This window comes from Leuresthes tenuis, unplaced genomic scaffold (assembly GCF_036924035.1).
Source record: "Leuresthes tenuis unplaced genomic scaffold, fLeuTen1.0.hap1 SCAF_18, whole genome shotgun sequence".
In the NCBI taxonomy this organism is placed as follows: domain Eukaryota; kingdom Metazoa; phylum Chordata; class Actinopteri; order Atheriniformes; family Atherinopsidae; genus Leuresthes; species Leuresthes tenuis.
Window position 1 is genome coordinate 4776345 of NW_027325372.1, and position 19435 is coordinate 4795779.

Below are 19435 nucleotides of genomic sequence, written 5' to 3' on the forward strand. Positions count from 1 at the left end.
GTTGACTCTCCATTTCCTTTTCCTTCCCAGCTTCACAATGCAGCCAATGCTAACCAGAAGGAGAAATATGAAGCAGACCTCAAGAAAGAGATTAAAAAGCTACAGGTAAGAGCTGTTAAAGGTGCCACAGGCTTCAACGAACAAGGCGGCCAATCAGCACTTAGAGCTTTGGAGATAATCGCTGTAAGAACCAGTGGAACCAGTGTTACGGAGCTGTTTGGAGCAGCGATGTGTTGGGAATAGTTAATCTTTGGGGGGGCGGCTGCAGGTCTAACCCCTGATCTCGGCGCACTTTGAACCCTCCAGCTGAGTCCTAAAATGTCGGGTCGTCTCTCAGGGAAAAACAAATGTGCTCGTATGTCCTAATGGAAACATTTGGAGCTTTTCTGAGTCAGTAAACCTTTTAACTTTATTTAAGTTCACTTGCTCTGCAACATTAGCGGGTGGAGGCAGGAGTTGTAAAATGCCTTTGAAGATTGGTTTTATTACACACCTCCGGCCTGACGTGATTGCAGCGCGCTCTCTGAGAGTATACAACCAGATCGGCGTAATTGGGACCTAATTTGTAGCCAATCAGCAGCAAGCAGATGAGACCGAAACCGCTGAGCTCGACTCAAAGACTCGGAAGAAAAATTAGATGACGGGGCTGATGGGGTTTGCTGACGCACACAGGTAGAAGTGTGTTTATGTGTGTGGTGTTAAATATCGTCTTGCTCAGCCAGAAGAGTGTGTGTGTGCTGTCATCTCAGCGTTGTCATGGGGACCAAACTCCAAGCCAAGCCTGCGTGCTGCATGCAGACATCAAGTTTCCCATCCATGACTGTTGAAGATGAGTCTCTGCATGTATTACAAAGTTCACTGATGTGTTTGTATCTCACTCTTCCTCCCCCTCTCCCCTGTCCCTCCCCCCTCTCCTCCTCTCCTGCTTCTTCTTCTTCTGGTCCCTCAGCGTCTTCGAGACCAGATCAAAACGTGGGTGGCGTCCAACGAGATCAAAGACAAAAGGCAGCTAGTAGAGAACCGCAAACTCATAGAGACGGTGAGTAGGATCTGATGGTGACCTGAGTGGAAAAGGGCAGCAGTAATGGGACAAAACTTCAGTTTCCACCACAAATCAGTGGGCTCTTATCTTATAATATAAAAAGTTATGACCAGCTAATTAAATCAGCTAATTTAATATGTTGTCCTTGGTTTAAACATTTATGCAATGTTTTTTTTTTTAGTGTTTATTCTTTTGGGAAAATGTTAGATTAGTTCTTCATTCTGATACAAAAGTACACAAAAACTGGAAAATGTGCTTTGGTCGATGCATTCTTATTAATTATTTTACTTGATGTTTATAATGACTGCAGTCGGTGTTGCTTTTATTCTTACTGCAGAAACATCCATTTAAGCTCATCAAACACTTTCTTAATGGTGAATTACTTCATGCAGAGCTTCTGTTTCAGGCTTCAGCTGCATCTGAAGCTCACCAGGACGTTTGAAATCCTGAATATTATGTCTTTAAAATGGGACAGACTCACAAGGCTGGAAGCTTGTGTGGGCTTTGCTCCAGTACTTTAAGTTATTTCCAGCTAAATTTGATTTATTCTCACATTTCTGTGTCTGTGAAGCTTCCACTTAGAGTGACAAACCTACAGAAAATCATAAGCTCCTTCTTCTGCTTTCATAGCTGTTTTTATATGTGAGACAGTGATAAACGAGAGCAGAGACATAAAAAAGATTCATTTAACAGATTATGTCCCTACGGAGAGCCTTTTCATTCATAATTAAATAGATAAATAAGCTTTGAAATGAATGAATATACCATAAAATGAATAAATATGCCAATAAATATGATAAATTGCCAATTATTTAGTGGCCAACTTGCTTATTTCCTGGCACTTTTATTTTGAAAAGCCACTTTTATTTCATGAAATTAATATGTTGGTCATTGAAAAATTTAGCATTTAATCAATTTGATCATGTATTTATTTAATATGTTTCGTCTTAATTCTGTAAATAGTCACATTTGCCTCCTAAATTTTCCTTAAATTCATTCATTCTGTGTATTTCATCTCGACCCAAAAATAATTCCTGCAGGATTAAATTCAGTCGTTTCCATGAGCAGACAAACAAACCTTCCCGGTTCTACTTCACCGTAATTAGCTGCCTGGATTAAAGAGCTGCACCCAGGAGATGCTTATTATAAGACTGGGAAATGTGGGAGATGTTTAGACGTCTAACACCTGCTCCGTAGCGCCTGTCAGGCCTCTGGGCCTCGTTTGCCTTTGATGACGGCTGTTGAGATGGATTAAATGTGATCCACCTGGCTGCACAGTCAGGGAAGAGACTCCGTCCAGTCGCTAAGAGTTTGCTGCTCCAGCTGTGCTGCGGTTTGGTTGGTTTACCTCAAATTACAGACCCGCAAGAAGCAGACGGAGTCCGTTAGAAACGTCTTGCCTTCGCAGACGAATCTTGCTGATGAGGATTAAATTACAGTCGAGAGGGTGATGATTAAGATCTTTAAGGCCTGAAGGCAGGATGGATGTGAAAATCACTACTGCGGATTTTTATGTAGAAGAAGAGGCTGTAACGACCTTCATTACACACAATGGTGTGCTGAGAGGCTTTATTGTGTTATTTAAGAAGTTAGTTCAGCAAAAAGCTTCAGTTAATTACAATATTTTATTGGTTGTTTACAGTCTGCACTTACTTGTGTTTTAATGACGCACTGACTCCCTCATATATGTACAAATCAAGTCCTTTAGAGGCACAAAAAATGTCTTTAAGGTCACATTTATGTGCTTTTTGTGCAATGTTCTCTTCTTGCAGCAAATGGAGCGGTTCAAGATAGTAGAAAGAGAAACCAAGACAAAAGCGTACTCAAAAGAAGGGCTCGGTCTCGCCCAGAAGGTGGACCCGGCCCAGAAGGAAAAGGAGGAGGTCGGGACGTGGCTAACGGTGAGCTTCTGATGAAAAGTTTGGGACTTTCTTTCCTGCTGTAACATGCGACGGTTTGCTTTCCAGTGCGGTAAAACTCCGAGATTTTAATGATCAGCTGTTTGAATCTCTTGTTTATCACGACCAGATCCAGCTGTGAACTCATGTCAAGTCGTCACTCATCGCTGCTGCTCATCTGCTCCGTCAGATGAAGAGAAAGAGACGACTTTTTCTTTCTGCTAAGATTGTTTTTGAGCAAAATGTGGAAGTGAAAGTGAGGTGAAGGGGAACCAAAAGAAAAATGAATAAAAGTAAAGCGTCGTCTTAGAGTGGACTGATGTTAGTTTCCTCATCCAGCCGAGCTGCAGTGATTCATCAGTTGTTCACTTAGATTTAGTTTGTTTATCGCTCAGAAATGTGAAACAGTTAGCCACTTTACTCTTTATAAGCTGAACGTCTTTGGGCTTTTCAGACTACATTTACAACAAAATGAGCATTTTGACATCAGTTTATGACATCAATGACATAAACGTGATACACTGAAAGACAAAGACCGAACTTTGATGTAATATGAAACAAAAAGGTGACAAACGAAAGACATGAACACAGTTCTCTTTCGTTATCACACAGGCTGCGAGCACATTTAATTACTTCTGATAGTTTCTTTTCATTTTATTGAGGGTAACTCCTTTTTCTGAAGCCATTTTAACAGCTTTGTCACATTAAACTCATCAAAGTAAGCACACAAGTGCAGTTTTGTGCTGTCACGAGCACCTGATGCTTGAAAAAACACAAATCATTTCCATTTAAAACAACTTTGAGTAACTTAAGCCTTCAGATCACTTATTTACTTCAACCAGCAAAAGAGCCAGAGCATTTCTGTCAATGCTCATTGAACAGTTAAACATTTAATTTCTACTTAAAGGCCTGATAACCAACCGAATATTAATGGTCTTGAGCTACAGTTCTCCAGGCGTTTTTTTCTTTGGACATTTTCTGCTTTTTCACTCATTTTCAGTGCAGTTCAAATGCATTTTTTCTTTGTGTAGCCGCTTAACTCTGACCTATGAATGATTAAAGCAGAAAAAGGCTCCTAACTCAAGGGATGAACCAGTGTTGTGTCGACACATAACAGACAACTTAGCAAAGAAGCCATTTTAAATTGGATCTTTAGGCACAAAGACACATAATTTGTTCCCATTTCTTTAGCTGCATCTATGAAAAACAGCAAAGAAAACACAGTTTGACAGACAGAAAATAGGATTTCTGCAGCAACAAGGTGATTCCCAAAGAGCTATTAGCTGAAAACTTGGCATATCTCAGCATGGTGTGCAGTGTGTCCTTAAAACATTTGAGGAAACTGGACAAGTGGAGGACAAAAGAAGAAGTGTCAGGCCTAAAAAACTATCTACAGCAGATGAACAGGATCTGAAAGTGATGTCCTTAAGAAAGAGGAAAAAATCCAGCTGTGACCTGACAGGACCTGAGAGATGCATCTGGACCTTCAGCTGATCCATCTACTGTTGGCCCAAGCCTCATCAGAAATGGTCTCCATGGAAGGGTGGCTGTCAAGAAGCCGTTCTTAAGGAAGGGAAACAGGGAGAAAAGGCTGAGCTATGCCAAATGACACAAGAAGTGGACTGAAAATCAGTGGCAACAGGTCTTATGGAGGGATGAATCCTCCCCAGAGCCCGGACCTCAACATTATTGAAGCAGTGTGGGATCATCTGACAGAGAACGGAACAAAAGGCAGCCGACATCCAAAGAAGAGCTTTGGGATGTCCTTCAAGAAGCCTGGAGAACTATTCCTGAAGACTCCTTAAAGAAATGACAGAAAGCTGGTCTCAGAGGGTTCAGGCTGTTGGAGGATAAAGGAGCTCAGACCAGATATTCACTTTAAAGCTGAACATGTTCCTGTTTTCTTGTCAATATGTAAAGAAATAAATATTGGCTCCAGACTTTTGAAGTAGGTAACAAAGTACTTTGTTACCTACTTCAAAAGTAAAAAAATGAAATTGTAAAAGTCGTCTTGTTGGAACCTGTTTCTAATGTGCCGTTTTCCTCCAGAGAGCCTGATACGACAGCCAAGTTGTGTCATACAGGTCTGGGAATTCAGATCCACGCAGTGTGTTTGCCTTTGTTGCCTGAAATCAATGGTTTTTAAAGCGCTGCAGTCCTGTCATTGTGTTCGGCCTGCAAATAGGGCTTTTTGTCTGGGAGGCCGTGCTTTTAACTTGACATTTTTCTTATCCTCTATCTTCAGAACACGATAGACACGTTGAACATGCAGGTGGACCAGTTTGAGAGCGAAGTGGAGTCTCTGTCAGTCCAGACAAGGAAAAAGAAAGGAGACAAGGAGGTCAGTTCGCTCTCTTCTCAGATTCAATCATTCTTTATTCATTTCAACCCTGTTTTTCTCCCCTCGTCTGCCCCTTCTGTTCGCCGCTGACAGATCTGTCGGCCTTTCGCCTGGCAGCCCTCCTCTCCCTCTTTTTATCTCGCCTTCCTCTGTGCAGAGGACAGATAGTGTGTCCTCCATTCATCTTCTGAATCTGCTCTGACGAGGATAACCTCGCTGACCGCGTCTCTAACTTTCCTTTAAAGTCCACTCCAGGGACCTCATTTACGGAGAACCTCCTGATGACACAGTGCAGTCATTTCAGTGAGCTTGCAGATTCATGAAGGATTCATACCTCAAACCCACAGTGTCAGAAGAATTACTGTTTATGCCAGGACGCTGGAAATATGTGCAGCTGACCTTTTCCACCCTGATATCACTTTGTCTGTCAGTCACTCATACTTGTTTCCAATTATGAACTTAGTCCAAAGAATTTTTGAACAAATGAGACCCACAGGGATTAATTTTTATCTGTCTCTCGTGCAGTTAGCTGAGCAGGCCAGAAGCGTGGGACAGAAATGAATGCACTGGCCTCCATCTCCACACAAGCTCCAAAGTGATGAAATGTTAAGAATGTTTGAAATATAAAGAGTCTCATGTTGCTGTGGCAGATGAAGTCCTGACATGATCTGCCATCCCGGGCGCAGCAGTGCACGTCAGCATTATTTACATGTGTTTTTGCAGCTTTAGTGCGTGCAGGCGGCACGAAGCGTGTTTCATTTCACAAAGTGTTTCGACTTGTTCGGTGAAAGAGGCCGAAGGCTTGAACTTGTTTCATGAACCGTTTAAACGACTGATCACCAGTGGGTCGTTGGCTGCTCTCTACACGACTTATCTGTGCTCATAAATGTTGTGAATATGTGGTTCAGCGTGCAGCATTTCACTGAAAAGCTGCCAAACCCCAACAGCCTGCAAAACAAAAATTAGAACATCGAGCACAATACTCCCCTGATTAATATCTTAGGCCTTTTTCTTCAGTGACAAGTGAGGTTTGAAAACTTTCAGCCCAACTTTTAGCATCATTTGCATCCTAATTTCTCACATTAATTGTCATGTATGTCTGGATTGCAGACAGCTTGAGACTTTAGGAGCTCCCACATCATGTCTACAGGCTACAACAGCTAACAAAGTTTGATGGAGCTCTTCTGCCACTTTTACACTCAGCCAGCTGTAAATGAAGCTCTTGAGGTGCGACACATCAAATCTTCATGAAAAACCGAAGACAAGGATGTGCCATTTGCATTTTTTATTATAAGTGTCCACCAAGGAAAGCCCTGCGTAACGCAGCAAGGCTGCAGTGAGTCCTCTTTGTGTCCTGTGTTCCCTCATGTGCGAGAAGCCTAGATGATAGACGTAAAATAATAGAGACGCAGTGAGTCTGCAAAGGAAATGTCAGCCAAGGATAGTCAGAGCCTGGATGGACCTTTTAAAAAAAAAAAAAAAAAAAAAAAGCTGTTGTTATCAAGTTTGGACACCAGGCTGTCGTGACTCTGCGAGTTATTCTGGCTGTTTTTGTGGGTAAAAAGCTTTGTTATCTTTTAAAAAGCACCACAATCAAACATTTGAATGGGATGGGAAAGGATTAAAGGAATAACTGATGATCTCATGGTTTTTTCCTGCTGTAGACACATTAGAATTAGCATGAATAGTCAGTTTATCTTGAGCCCAATGATATCTTATCTCTCTGTTGTCCAGAAAGCAGAAAACACACTTTGATGCACTTCACTGTTGAGCTGACATGCTCCCGCATTAACATCAACACACACCCTATAGTTTGTTTTGCAGTGATGCCCCAAATACCTACTAGAGCACCTAATGTGTGTTAATCTACATCTGAAAATAGCCTCTAACAGATGTGTTTTCCTCTTGTTTGACTTGTTTTTACTGTAGTTGGACAGAATGTTGCACAGGGAAATGATCAACCAACACGGCTGCTATAGAAGCGACATGTTATATTTATGACTGGCAGAATTTGAACAGTGACACAAATAATGCAGTATTTCCAGCTTTAAAGTGGGACATCAGAAGCCTGATCTGAATGCTTCCTGTTGATCTATATTCACTTGCATAAAAAATAGATTTTCTGCCACCAGAAGGCGAATTAAAGACTTACGAGAGGATGTTGTTTTAAACTTTTGTTTGGTCCATGAACGTCTCGTCTGTATGTCTGTGTCAGCAGCTTCTGATCAAATCTACCGGCAGAATAAATGTGAGTTCAGGTTTATCTCTGTGATGAGCGGCCTTATTTACAGGCTGGGATATAGAGAAGATGGGACGTGGGGGAGATGCTCGACCTCAGGTGCCTCAATGTTTCCACTTCATCTGCTTCGTTTTTTGATTTGTGTTCCTCAAAAAGTCATTCGTTGGGCCGAGTTTTCTGCTTCTACGTTTGGGAAACGTTTTTTTTTTATGAAACACTTGTAGTCTGCATCAGACTTTTCATCTGGTTTAAGACCCAATCTTACAGAGTTGAGTCGGTGCATTCAGCTGCTCATATTCCTGACGTGTGCTGGTGAAGCATTAATATGCCAAACGATGTAAATGAGGATCAAAGCTGCTGTGATCCATAACCCCCTTACATGCTCACTCTCCAGTCCAATCCAGCTTTATTTATAAAACACTTTGAAGCAACCGCACCGGCCATAGAATAAGAATAAAATCAGTAAAAGAGGTAAAACACTGTTAAAACAACTCTTCATCACAGATATAAACTCAAATAAAACAAATATGGTGTTAAAAGCCGTGTGTTTTAAGGAGAAAGTTAAAACCCGACAAGGAACGCCTGGTTTTAGGCACCTTTAGGCACCAGCTGACCTGAGGGAGCGAGTAGGTGGAAAAAGGCTGCAAAAGCCCAGAAATGTAGGATGGAGCAAGGCCATGAATAGAATAATTTTACAATGAATCCTAAAAAGAACTGCAAGGCCGAAATAGGGGAGATTTTCTTAATCCAGTTAGGAGACGTGCAGCAGCATTTTGCACTCATCCCTATGTTGAATGCATTACAGTAATCCAGCCGAGTGGAAACAAATACGAGGATTACTGCCTCGAAAAAACAATTTTATTTTAGCCAGCTGCCTAAATCTGCTGTGAAACCTGAGATCAGCATCCACTGTGACCCCCCGGTTTGTACCGGTTGGCTTTACACGTTGCGCCAAAGAACCAAAGAATCCATACTTTGGGACATGCAGGCCTTAACATCATCATGTGAATTAACCGAGGAGGGCTTCAGAAATGAAATATTGAAATAAGAAGTGGTGCTCTGCCTCTGCTAATGGATGCATTAAGATGTAAAGTGCACATATAGCAGCATCTATAATGCTCTGATGGCCTTATACCACTCAGACGAACCTCCCTTTTTTTAAAGTTTAACCACGCTCTTTCTTCCATCTGTAAACAGTTTTTCGATCTAACTGCTGTTTTGTTCCTCGCTGTTATGGTGAATAATTAATGAAAGTTTCTGTTTCGCATTGAAATGTGACGGAGCCGAGCCGTACATTTTTTTCATACCTTAGATACTTAGATAGCCGTTTTCTTGCTGTCCTACAGAAGCAGGACCGGATAGAGGAACTGAAGAAGCACATCGAGAAGCATCGGTACCACATCCGGATGCTGGAGACGATACTGAGGATGCTGGACAATGACTCGGTGCAGGTTGACGCCATCAGGAAGATCAAGGTTTGTGCACGTGTCAGAGAGACAGGACTTGGTTAGGCTTAGTCTTTCATGTAGCAGGCACACATATGTCTTCTTTGTCCTTTACCAAGGATGACGTGGAGTTTTATCTAGACTCCTCGCAGGATCCAGATTTTGAGGAGAACGAGTTCTTATACGACGACCTGGACCTGGAGGACATTCGTAAGTAGAGGAGGAGCTGGAAGTCGTCCTGTTTCATGTTTGCAACACAAAACACTGAAATATGAAGTATGAAGTATAACAGGAATCAACCGGTAACAGCAGCTGCTCAAACCGACTTTGAGTTTCTCTCTTTTTGAGGAGAAAACGTCACAAATGTTGCAGTGAAGTCACAGGACTCATTACAAATTCATAATAAAATCACTTTAATGTCATTTGTAGACAAAGTCTGTTTTTGTCATTCTGACGTTATTACCAGCGTGTTATCGAGCCGGACCAGAGACGTCCTGAAATAAACCTGGACAGCGTCCGGATAATCTCGCAGTTCTTCTCTAAGCTTCTCCAACTCTGGATGCCAGATCAGATCAGATAGGCCCAGAGTTTCTGGTCTCCTTTTCCTGCAGTGCTTTAGTTATTGTGCTCAGTGCAATGAGTCCACTCGCTGTCTATAAGCAAAGATTTGAAATATGAAGAGTCTCATGTTGCTGTGGCAGATAAAGTCCTGACATGATCAGTTTACAGATGTTTGTAGAGCCTTACGTGAACAGTGATGCACCAAATTAGGTCTATAACTCCACAAAGTTTAAGAATAATTATAAAAAAACCACTTATAAAGCGGTTTACGTCTCAGGTTTGGTGTTAAATGTTTTTTTTAATTGTTTTATACTTTGATAATTGTATACAGTGATATAATAAGCCTATATTTTGGGTAGTTGTAAATAAGTATAGATCAATGTATACGAAAAGAACAGGGCACTGTTTATTAAATGGGTATATTTGTGTATTGATCATGTATATCCATGCGTTATGATGTATAGATATAAATAATGAGTTAAATAAGGGTAGAACTAGATCCACGTTTGCTTCCACCGACTTCTTTTCGGACATAAAATGTTTATTATGTTGATATGATGGCTTTTCTTTTACTTCATGTTTGCATTCTAACAGAAGCAGATGCACAGCAGCTTTTTTGTGTAAAGGATATAACCAGATAACCTCAAACTCGAAGTTAACAAAGTACCGCGAGGCCTGACAGCAGTTGTTGTCTCTGCTCCCTCCAGCTCAGACGCTAGTCGCCACCTCCCCACCGGGGCACTCGCACTTGGAGGACGAGATCTTCCAGAACTCCAGCAGCACGCCCACCTCCACCACCTCATCCTCACCCATTCCCCCTTCGCCTGCCACTTGCACTACAGTAAGTCTGTTTGTTTGGGCTTTTGCTGCATGAAAATCACAAGCAAGAAACTGGTTTTCCCCAAGCAGTTTGAAGCTTTCTCGAAGCTTTCTTACGTTCTTACTCCCAATGACTCGACAAGTAAAAAGGAGACTTGAGTTGAACAATTGCTTTCCCAGTTGAGTAATAAGGTTGTCTCTTAATTGACCTCATTAAACTGATGGATATTAATTAAGTCAATTGTTACATTCACTTTAAGCCCAGGCAGATCTGTATCTGAATTATAAATGTAAGATGATTGTCTCTGTAGCTATTGTAGTGCCCTGCCATCTGCTCTTATTGTTCTGTTGAATTGCCTTCATATCATCTGTTCTTCCTCTTCGCCCACACTCAGCATGTAGTGAGAGTAGTTATTACACGTCTGATACTTCTGAGGAGTATTATTCGCTGTCTTTTACGATGGCACGAAGGGAAACGTAAAGTGTAGAGTGTTCAGTCTCTCTACTTTAACCTTTTATTCTCCGATCTGTCAAAGTTGCTGTGCCAATATTGACTTTTAATTTTGACCAAAGCTGGGTTTCGCTTTCCTGATGCACTGCTTAGCAACAGCACAATGCTGTTCTGCACCAAAGTGGGAAGTTATATTAAGTTCCAGCAGAACGATCAGTCTATAGAATAAGTGGCATATAAATGTGATGTTAGTAAGGAACCAAAGTGACATCAAATTCCCTGCAAAGACTGGCTGTTAAAGGTTGATTTTTTGGTATTATCGGTTTTTATTTTGTAGCTTTATAAAGAAAAAACACTGAAGTTTGTGCTTCTCTTAAGGCTGATGTCATGTTTCTTTTTCAGGAGAACTCAGAGGATGACAAGAAGAGGGGACGTTCGACAGACAGTGAAGTTAGTCAGGTTGGTGTGAAGCCTTAAATGGATATTTAAAGTAAAAAATAAAGTGGGATTGTGTGAAATACCTTTGAGTAGTCCGAGTCTTAAATCAGGACAGTCAGAAGGGAGAGCTAAAGCTAAAACTACTCGGAAGAGAGCAGATCTTTTGCCTTTTACAACTCAAACTGAGAGCGCTCTGACTGCTGTTTACCGCAGCTCGGACACACTACTCATAAGTATTCTACACAACTGCAGTACGATGAATAAATGATTAAGTGATCCCTTTAAGCAACATGTCTGCCATACACTTATATCTGTTTTTGTCCCTTTGTTCCTGGAAAAGTAGTCTTTTGCTGACCTTTTTGAAGTTTTATGTCAGCATAAATATACATTTTTGGCATTTTAATGAACAAACATTCAAGTGAAATTAAAAACAGCAGATTGCTGATGCTGAGGTCCCCATTAATAATCTACTTTTTACATATTAGCACTGTTAACCCGTTGCATCCTGCAGTTGCGTGTCTTCGAAAAAGCACCAAACGGGTTTTTGACGTGTTGTTTCTTTTTAAGTCACCTGTGAAGAATGGAAATCCCTCGTCTGCGTTATCCTCTTCTTCCTCGTCCTCCTCTTCTTCTTCCGTCTCGGGACTGACCTCATCGTCATTGGTCTCTATGGCGACCATGGCTGGAGGAGGAAGCAGCGGCTCTGGGGGCAACAGTCATCTCCTCTCCAGCACTTTGGTTGGCAGCTACAGCAACGCCACCCAGCAGCAGCCGCACCCGTCAGCACAGCAGCAGCAGGCCAAAAACTCAGCGAGCTCCTCCTCCTCTTCCTCCTCCTCCTCCTCAGCTCCCAACTCCAACTCCAGCACCTCAACCAACAGCCACAGCGCTTTGTTGGCGGCCTCTCCACCCAACGCCATCACGCAGGGGTTCCTCACTTCAAACTTGCAGCCTCAGTCTCCTTCAGGGCCCACGTCGACCTCCACCAGCCTCGGCCTCAGCCTGGGGCTGTCTCTGGGGAAAGGCGGCTCCATCACCACCAGCCCGATGTCGGGAAGCCTCGGCCTATCAGGGATGCCGGCATCCCTGAGCACCATGGCGGGCTTTCTGTCCAGCTCCACCCCAGCACCCTACGCTCAGGCGGCCGCCTCAGGGACGGGCAGCTCAGGCTTACCGGGCTCTCTCGGAGGCATCAGCACCACCACGACCAACAGTTCGATGGGCGCCATCGGCAGTGGAAGCATCACAGTCGGCGGGCCGACATCTTCAACGGGAGGCCTGCTCGGCACGGCGCCAGGAGTGGGCGGCGTCGGCTCTGGCATTCTGGGTTTGGGTTCTGGTCAGCCAGGGTTGCAGGGGTCTTCCTTGGTGTCACAGAGCCCTGCAGGAGGTTTAGCTCCCGGGAGCGGAGTCGGAGTCATCGGGAGCAACGGAAGCAGCTCAGGATCAGCAGGGAGCGGAGTCGTGGGAGGAAACTCATTGCTCTCTGTTCGACCGCCAAGCCAACAGAAGCAAAATGGTAGCAGCAGTGAGTATCTGACGTTACTGATCTATACCCGAAAGGAAAAACCAGACCGGAAAATCATTCAAAATGTCTCTTTTTCAAAAACCGTCAGGTTACAGTGACGTGTTAGCAGACAGCACAACAGACTCCGCCCTCAACAGTGCCACCCAATCACAAAGCAGCCAACCCTCCTCTTTGACCTCCACAGCCAAACAGCCGTAAGTGTAGAACAGAAATGATGTTTTTGTTTATTATGATGATAAAAAATGGGACATTACAGCCACTTAAAAGTCTGAAACATACAATCAACTCCTCCTCTTTTCCCATACCCAGTAAGGACACTGGTCCCAGTTTACTGGGCTCTATGAGTTTGTCGTCCAGCTCCCCGCTGCCAACCTCTTACAGCGAGGCTAAAACGGCGAGCAGTGGCAGCCTGCTGAACGGGCCGCTGTCCTACTCGCAGTCATCGGATGTTATCAAGGTAACGACACACACAAACACGCCTCCGTCACGCAGTCTGTTGTTCAGGCTGATTTATCTTCCTGACATCTGCTCATTTTTAATCTGCTTCAGCTTCTAGATTTCACAGAATGCTTCGTACAACCCAGTGTGTGTTTCTTTGTCATCCCCTGCTCCTCTCAGAGGAATCAATAATCAATCATTTCTCATCACTCTGCAATGAAATGGTAAAAATGCACAAATTGGTTCAATAAATGATCATTTAAGTCAAATAATTACACCCAGAAATGCAGGTCTTATGTAAATAAGAAACTTTTTTATTTAATTATTAATTTTCAACATGTTTTAGCATTTTTTTGTTGTATTTTTTTGTTGTATTTTGAGTATTTTTTTTACATCCTTTTATATAGATTATAATACTTTTGCAGACTGCATGAGCATATTCAAAGAAATAAAGCTTAACTTGGGGAACTTTAAGGTTGAAGGTTTATAGGTTATTGTGTCCAAATGGTACCGATCAGCCATAACATTAAAACCACTGACGGGTAACGGGAGCAACACTCCTCATCTTGATCCAATACATGTTCTGCTGGGAAAACCTGCATCCTGGGACTCACTTTGACACCCTACCTAAGCATTTCTGCAGACCAGTTACCCCCCCCCCCCACAGTCACTAACGAGCACCTTCCTACAGAGGGACAGCAGTGAGCCTTTGGAAAAACAGCTAAAGACCACGAGGTGTTCCCCTGACCTCTAAACTCTCTAAAAATCTGATGGGATCCATGGAAAGCAAACCCAATACACGAAGTTCTCTGACCAAACCCTGACTGGTCAGAGCTCATGTGGCTAACATATTGGACATAATGTTATGGCTGTTTTCAGTGTAAATGATCAAAACATGCATTCATTACCCACTTTTAATGGAATCGACAGAAAAACTCTGAATAATACTTTATTGTAGGTGATTCTGGCCTCTTCTCCGTCAGAAGGAAGTTTAAGTTACCCTCGTGCCTTTACTTTAAAAGTTCATCGTTCCGTTAGCTCGTTACACGGCTAAAATGATTTAAAATGATTTAAAGTCACGCTCACAGGGCTCTATTTTAGTTGCTCCTCAGCTGTCTGACATCATGTGTGTCTGTGGGGGAGGGCGGAGAAGCAAACATCCCAAAAGGTGTATTCAAAGGGGTTTCCTTGACAGCATCATCAGTGGTGCAGGGGCTCGGATGGTCCGGGCGGGTCCGTGAATCTGTTTTCCCATGAATGTCTTCGTCTGTCTCCATCAGCCCCAGGAGCCTCTGAGCAGCCTCAAGTCTATGGCCGAGCGAGCAGCACTCGGTTCAGGGATTGAGGGAGACGTGCCCTCCCTGCACCTTACCCCAGGTAAGATCCACACACACACACACACACACACCTTAACAAAAGGAGATGGTTTCAGCAGAGCAGAAATAGAGACACTGGTTTAACGGAACTAAATGTCATCTCACCTCCCACTCTCATCCTCCTCTGAACAAAGACTGCAGCTGATATGATCATCCCTGACTCAACTTCGCTCTTGTCCTGTCTACACCCTCGCTTTGCGTCACCCCCACCCTTTCATTTCTCCCCTGCTCCTCCTCCCCTGGACCCTCCTCCCTCTGACTCTTTATCCGTCTCCTGTTTCTCCTCAGACATCTTCCCCAGCAGCACTACGGCCCCGTCGGGTCCCCCGTCAGCACCTCAGCCCTCGCTGTCAGAGGTCAGCATCCCCCCATCGCTGGGGGTCTGTCCGCTGGGGCCGGTCCCCCTGTCCAAAGACCAGCTCTACCAACAGGCCATGCAGGAGGCGGCGTGGACGCACATGCCCCACCCGTCCGACTCTGAAAGAATCAGGTGGGGTAAATCAGCTTTAGTTAAAAGTCGTAGCACCACGATGTTGGAACATTCTGTTAGTAAAACCTAAAGAAATGACCCGTTATCTACTTACTGCTACTTTACACGCTTCTGGGTGATCTGTGGCGTGTTTCGTATTTCAGGACATCGATCAGGTGTATTGAACACGGTACTTACACCCTTTACATAGCAGAGAAAAACGTAAATACGCCACACTGTCTTTTCAGTGTTTGAGCCGTGCTTTGCTCAGAAAGTCTCAGACAGACAGCACAGCGGCTCGTCTTTTAACCATAAAGTCACACCTCTGTTCACGTCTGCTTGTTTTTTGGGCTCCACTCACTCCTCTCCATGTCCTCCTCTGAGATCAGTATCGCTAAATAACCCTTAAAGCGCGATACGAACCTGAGATTTAACACGAGCGCACGCAGCAAGTCGAGCTCAGACTATCACACTCCAAACTGATTTTTACCCTTAAACCTTTCCATTTCCCTTCTCTGCAGTTCACTCACAAACTAATGGAACCGATAATTGTCTTGCAGTGAACGGATCCAGCTTGATTAAACACAAATACATTATATATCTGCTCCATACGGCTGCATTGTTGGTTCATCCCTCATCCCTGTTTTTAAGTTTCAGCCAGGTTAACATTAACATCTATTGCTTATATTGGCGTATTTAAGTTTATTTTTGCACTCCCAGGTTCCTTTTTCCTGAATTTATAACTTCAGTCTGGGTACAAATTAGATAAACTCGGATATTTTTCCCTTTTTGGATGTGAAACATTTAAAGAAATTCTGGTAGAGCATAATTAGCTCATTAAAATTTGCTCTTAATAGCAAAGCGAGGAGAAAAAGTGACTTCTGGGGTACAGTGAATGCAGCCTAATTTAAGCTTGAAGTTTGGAGGAAATGAAGATGGGATGATTATAAACTTTGGAGGCTTGCCTCAAACTTTGTGGCAGACTTGGCATGACCCTCAGACACCTTAATATGTGCGCTGAAGTCCAGCAAAAGTCCCCTTTAATTAGATTTATTTAGTTTCAGACAGTCTGCATTGTACTACAAATGTTTGGACACAAGTCAGAATGTCTCATTAACCATTTTTTACAACCTGGTTGGATCATTTTAGGGAATTCTGGGGATGCCGCACAGCTTCCTTAAAGCGGTCTCCTTTTTTTTCCCCCATTTTGTTAATTAAAAATGTGTTTTTGACAGAATCTATTTGATTTAAACTCCTGTGACGGGTTTTTATTGGTTATAAAAACCTAATAAGATCACAAATTGATCTTCCGTTTATCAATCTGAGGGGGAGAATTACACCTCAAACTGGAGAAATTAGTCTTTAAGACCTCTTTAAACACACTTCTGCTGTTAATTGTTGAGCTTTGGCCGCTTCCTACAGCTTCTATAAATGAATATTTTAGAAGAAAAGAGTCCTGATTCAGCAGTGAAAGGCCCCACTGGTTACCAATTCTCTGCTTTAGATGTAGATTTGGTGTTTTATAAAACGCGATGTGCAGCGGTGTGGCATCCCTGCACAGCCTTCCACAGCTGGATCTGTGTTCCACAGCTGGATCTGTGAGCTGTGCATTCAGCCCACACAGCTACAACTGACATTTAAATCCAAACACTCAAACAAACATGTTTTCCATCTGTTCCTCAACTCTAATTCACGCCCAACAGGCTGATCTTTCTGATTTCTGCAGGTTGATTTTAAATGCTCTTATTAGTCAGATGCTGTGAGTGTTTCTGTGGTGACACGCTTGTTATTTTCACCGCACACTTGAGTTTGTCACCGGTCTAAAAATACTCGATTTGGATGGAAAAGTGCATCAGAGTGCGATCCGCTGCTCGTGTTTTGCATGAATCCATCAGGACGAGGATACCCGTCGTTCTGTTCGGGTTCATCTTCATTTTATTCTGTTTTTATGTCACAAACATGTTTTATGTTGTTTCTATCTGCACCTGATGCACATATTAACACTTAGAATAATCAGATTTATTCCTTAGTTCTGTTACTTCTGTTAAAATTTGTTGCTTTGCTTTAAATGTGTCCACATTACAGGCAGTACCTGATGAGGAACCCCTGCCCCACCCTGCCTTTTCACCACCAGGTGCCACCGCCCCACTCCGACTCTGTAGAGTTTTACCAGAGGCTCTCCACAGAAACCCTCTTCTTCATCTTTTACTACCTGGAGGTATGCTGTGCAAGATGGTGCACTCACACTGCAAAACAAATGCTTTTCTGATCCGTTGTTGCTGAGTTTGAGGGTGGAAAATGGCTCCAAAGTGTAAAAGATTAACAGTAAGCGCCAGGTTTTTAGTTTTAATCAGAGTCCGGGAGGAACAAAGCACAAAAATAGGGAAATTCTCGCATTCCTTCTTTTTTTTGGGGGACAAATTTTGTTCGTACTTTTGTGTAAGTCGGCATCAGTTTGATGATCATCAAAGAACAAACTTTAGCGACTCTTCGCCGTCACATCCAAGGTCATTTGATGCTGTTTTATTGTTATTTATGGGCCGGATAGAGTGTTACTTGTTTAAGAAATAGTTCCCTTATGGCAAGACTTCTTTATATCAGAGGAAACACCATCGATTGTCACACATAAAGCAAAAGATCCAGCTTTTATCTGCGCTATACGTCTGTTTTTTATTGTGTAATGCTCCTAAATGATCTTCACAATATTGTTTCCACCATCGATGTTCCGATGTGGACTCATTTACAACCATTGTTTTATCGTTGATAATCATCGTTCTTAGAGAAGAAGAACAGAAGTTGGATTAAAAGACAGAATTATACCTGAAAATAGCTTAAAAGCTAGAAGGAGTTTATTTTAATGTGATTTGGAGTAACAGTTTGTTACTTTAACAGATGGTTAAGATCTGTTTTTAACCACAGAGAGAAAATTATCACCATTTTCACTTAAAACATCCCACAATTATTGGTTTCGGTTGACAAAATCCTTCGTGTTGAACACAGAAAACAAGCTGTTAAGTTATTTACCCACAGTCATGGATAACCTGGGAAAGTCGTGAGATTGTTTAAGGTTATTTTCCAGGCCCGGTAACACTGTTCAGTTCGGTAAAGTTCTTGGAAAAGTCATGAATTTTCATGATTTACACGTGAATATTAGTTAAAAAAAAGGGGTGTTAAGACACTGTTTTGGTCCTTATTTTAAAAATCTGTAGATTTTCTGAGTGACCAGACCATGACGGCTGGATTTTGGTTAAATTTTGTAGCATCATCATGTGTCAACAGCCTTTTTAAGTTAAAGAGATACAGAGAGTTTATTTGTCACGTGCTCAGTTAAACATGTGTAATATGCAGTGAAATGTAAACCAAAAATGGGTTTAAACATGCAAACAAGAAAGAAAAAAAACAGCCAGAAATACACAAAAAAATATTAATATTTCTGAAACATATTTAAAAAATGCACTAAACGACACAAGAGAGAAAAGCCACGCTGCTACAGTAAATAAACAAAATGCATTAAAGCATCATTATAGCAGTTAAACATCAGAAAAAACAGCTGATTTTATTAAAGTCACTTCACTTTTCTCCCACTGCAGTTTATTTTGTATTTCAAGTGAAAAAAGACAATAAATTGACATGAAAATGTTTAGTTTTCTTTCAGTAATCCACAAAAAATTACCATAAATTCAAAGTTCTTGAGTGAAAATACAATTTTTAATCATTTACCTGGTCTGACTCATTGAATCGATGAATCAACAGTCGTACCTGGTGCATGATGAGGTGTCTTGTTCTCTGTAGTTCACATCAGTCCAGCTGCTGGAGGCAGCTGCTCGGCTGGAACTGATGCGCACAAGTACAGTCGCCCCAAAATCTGTCAGCAGCCGTCGTCACAGCTGAAATTTGCCGTCTTTGGAGGCACGTAATCAGAAACCTGTTGCTCATTAGCAGCATTAGCAGCTACGGCTAATAAAACATAAAACTCTCTGCTGTCAAACACTTGACTCTTGACCACAAATGGCTAAAAAATGAGCTGCTGAGCTTCCTCTTTAGGAGACCAGCAGCCGTCCCTCAGTCTGTTCATTCCTGCGGTTGGAGAAAGGACAGATTCTGTCAGATTCTGTCAGGCCGCTGTCTCTGAAGGAAATGTTGGACCCTTCTTACACAAGCTGCACATCCTCCAAACACTCGAATCAGAAGAAAATGAGCTTTGTTCACACCTCGTCTGCGTCTCAGCAGCTCAGTCTCTGAATATAGATGTAACCCAGGAACATATCGCTTCTTCATCCCACTAAATGATACAGATTTATGTTTATCCATCCGTTATCGACCTTCACAACACCAGAACGGGACTCACTGGAAGTCCGTTTCATTTCACACCAGCGTAGAGGATCTCTGT

The 19435-nt window shown here is 42.5% G+C and overlaps 2 protein-coding genes across 3 annotated transcripts in view; one reads left to right on the plus strand and one right to left on the minus strand.

The window, feature by feature from the left end:
- The window catches only part of LOC140274630 (DLA class I histocompatibility antigen, A9/A9 alpha chain-like), a 424015-nt gene that overhangs the window by 223859 nt on the left and 180721 nt on the right, over nucleotides 1-19435 (minus strand). The window lies entirely within an intron of this gene.
- Nucleotides 1-19435, plus strand: part of LOC140274588 (CCR4-NOT transcription complex subunit 3-like) — a 35303-nt gene that overhangs the window by 10986 nt on the left and 4882 nt on the right. For both annotated transcript variants that reach the window (XM_072369918.1, XM_072369919.1), the window contains 14 exons: nucleotides 31-105; nucleotides 950-1039; nucleotides 2815-2943; nucleotides 5186-5281; nucleotides 8867-8995; nucleotides 9085-9175; nucleotides 10234-10367; nucleotides 11199-11255; nucleotides 11802-12762; nucleotides 12851-12956; nucleotides 13072-13219; nucleotides 14481-14577; nucleotides 14865-15066; nucleotides 17131-17263. In XM_072369918.1, the coding sequence (XP_072226019.1) occupies nucleotides 31-105; nucleotides 950-1039; nucleotides 2815-2943; nucleotides 5186-5281; nucleotides 8867-8995; nucleotides 9085-9175; nucleotides 10234-10367; nucleotides 11199-11255; nucleotides 11802-12762; nucleotides 12851-12956; nucleotides 13072-13219; nucleotides 14481-14577; nucleotides 14865-15066; nucleotides 17131-17263 (2448 nt within the window). The remainder of the gene's footprint in view (nucleotides 1-30; nucleotides 106-949; nucleotides 1040-2814; nucleotides 2944-5185; nucleotides 5282-8866; nucleotides 8996-9084; nucleotides 9176-10233; nucleotides 10368-11198; nucleotides 11256-11801; nucleotides 12763-12850; nucleotides 12957-13071; nucleotides 13220-14480; nucleotides 14578-14864; nucleotides 15067-17130; nucleotides 17264-19435) is intronic.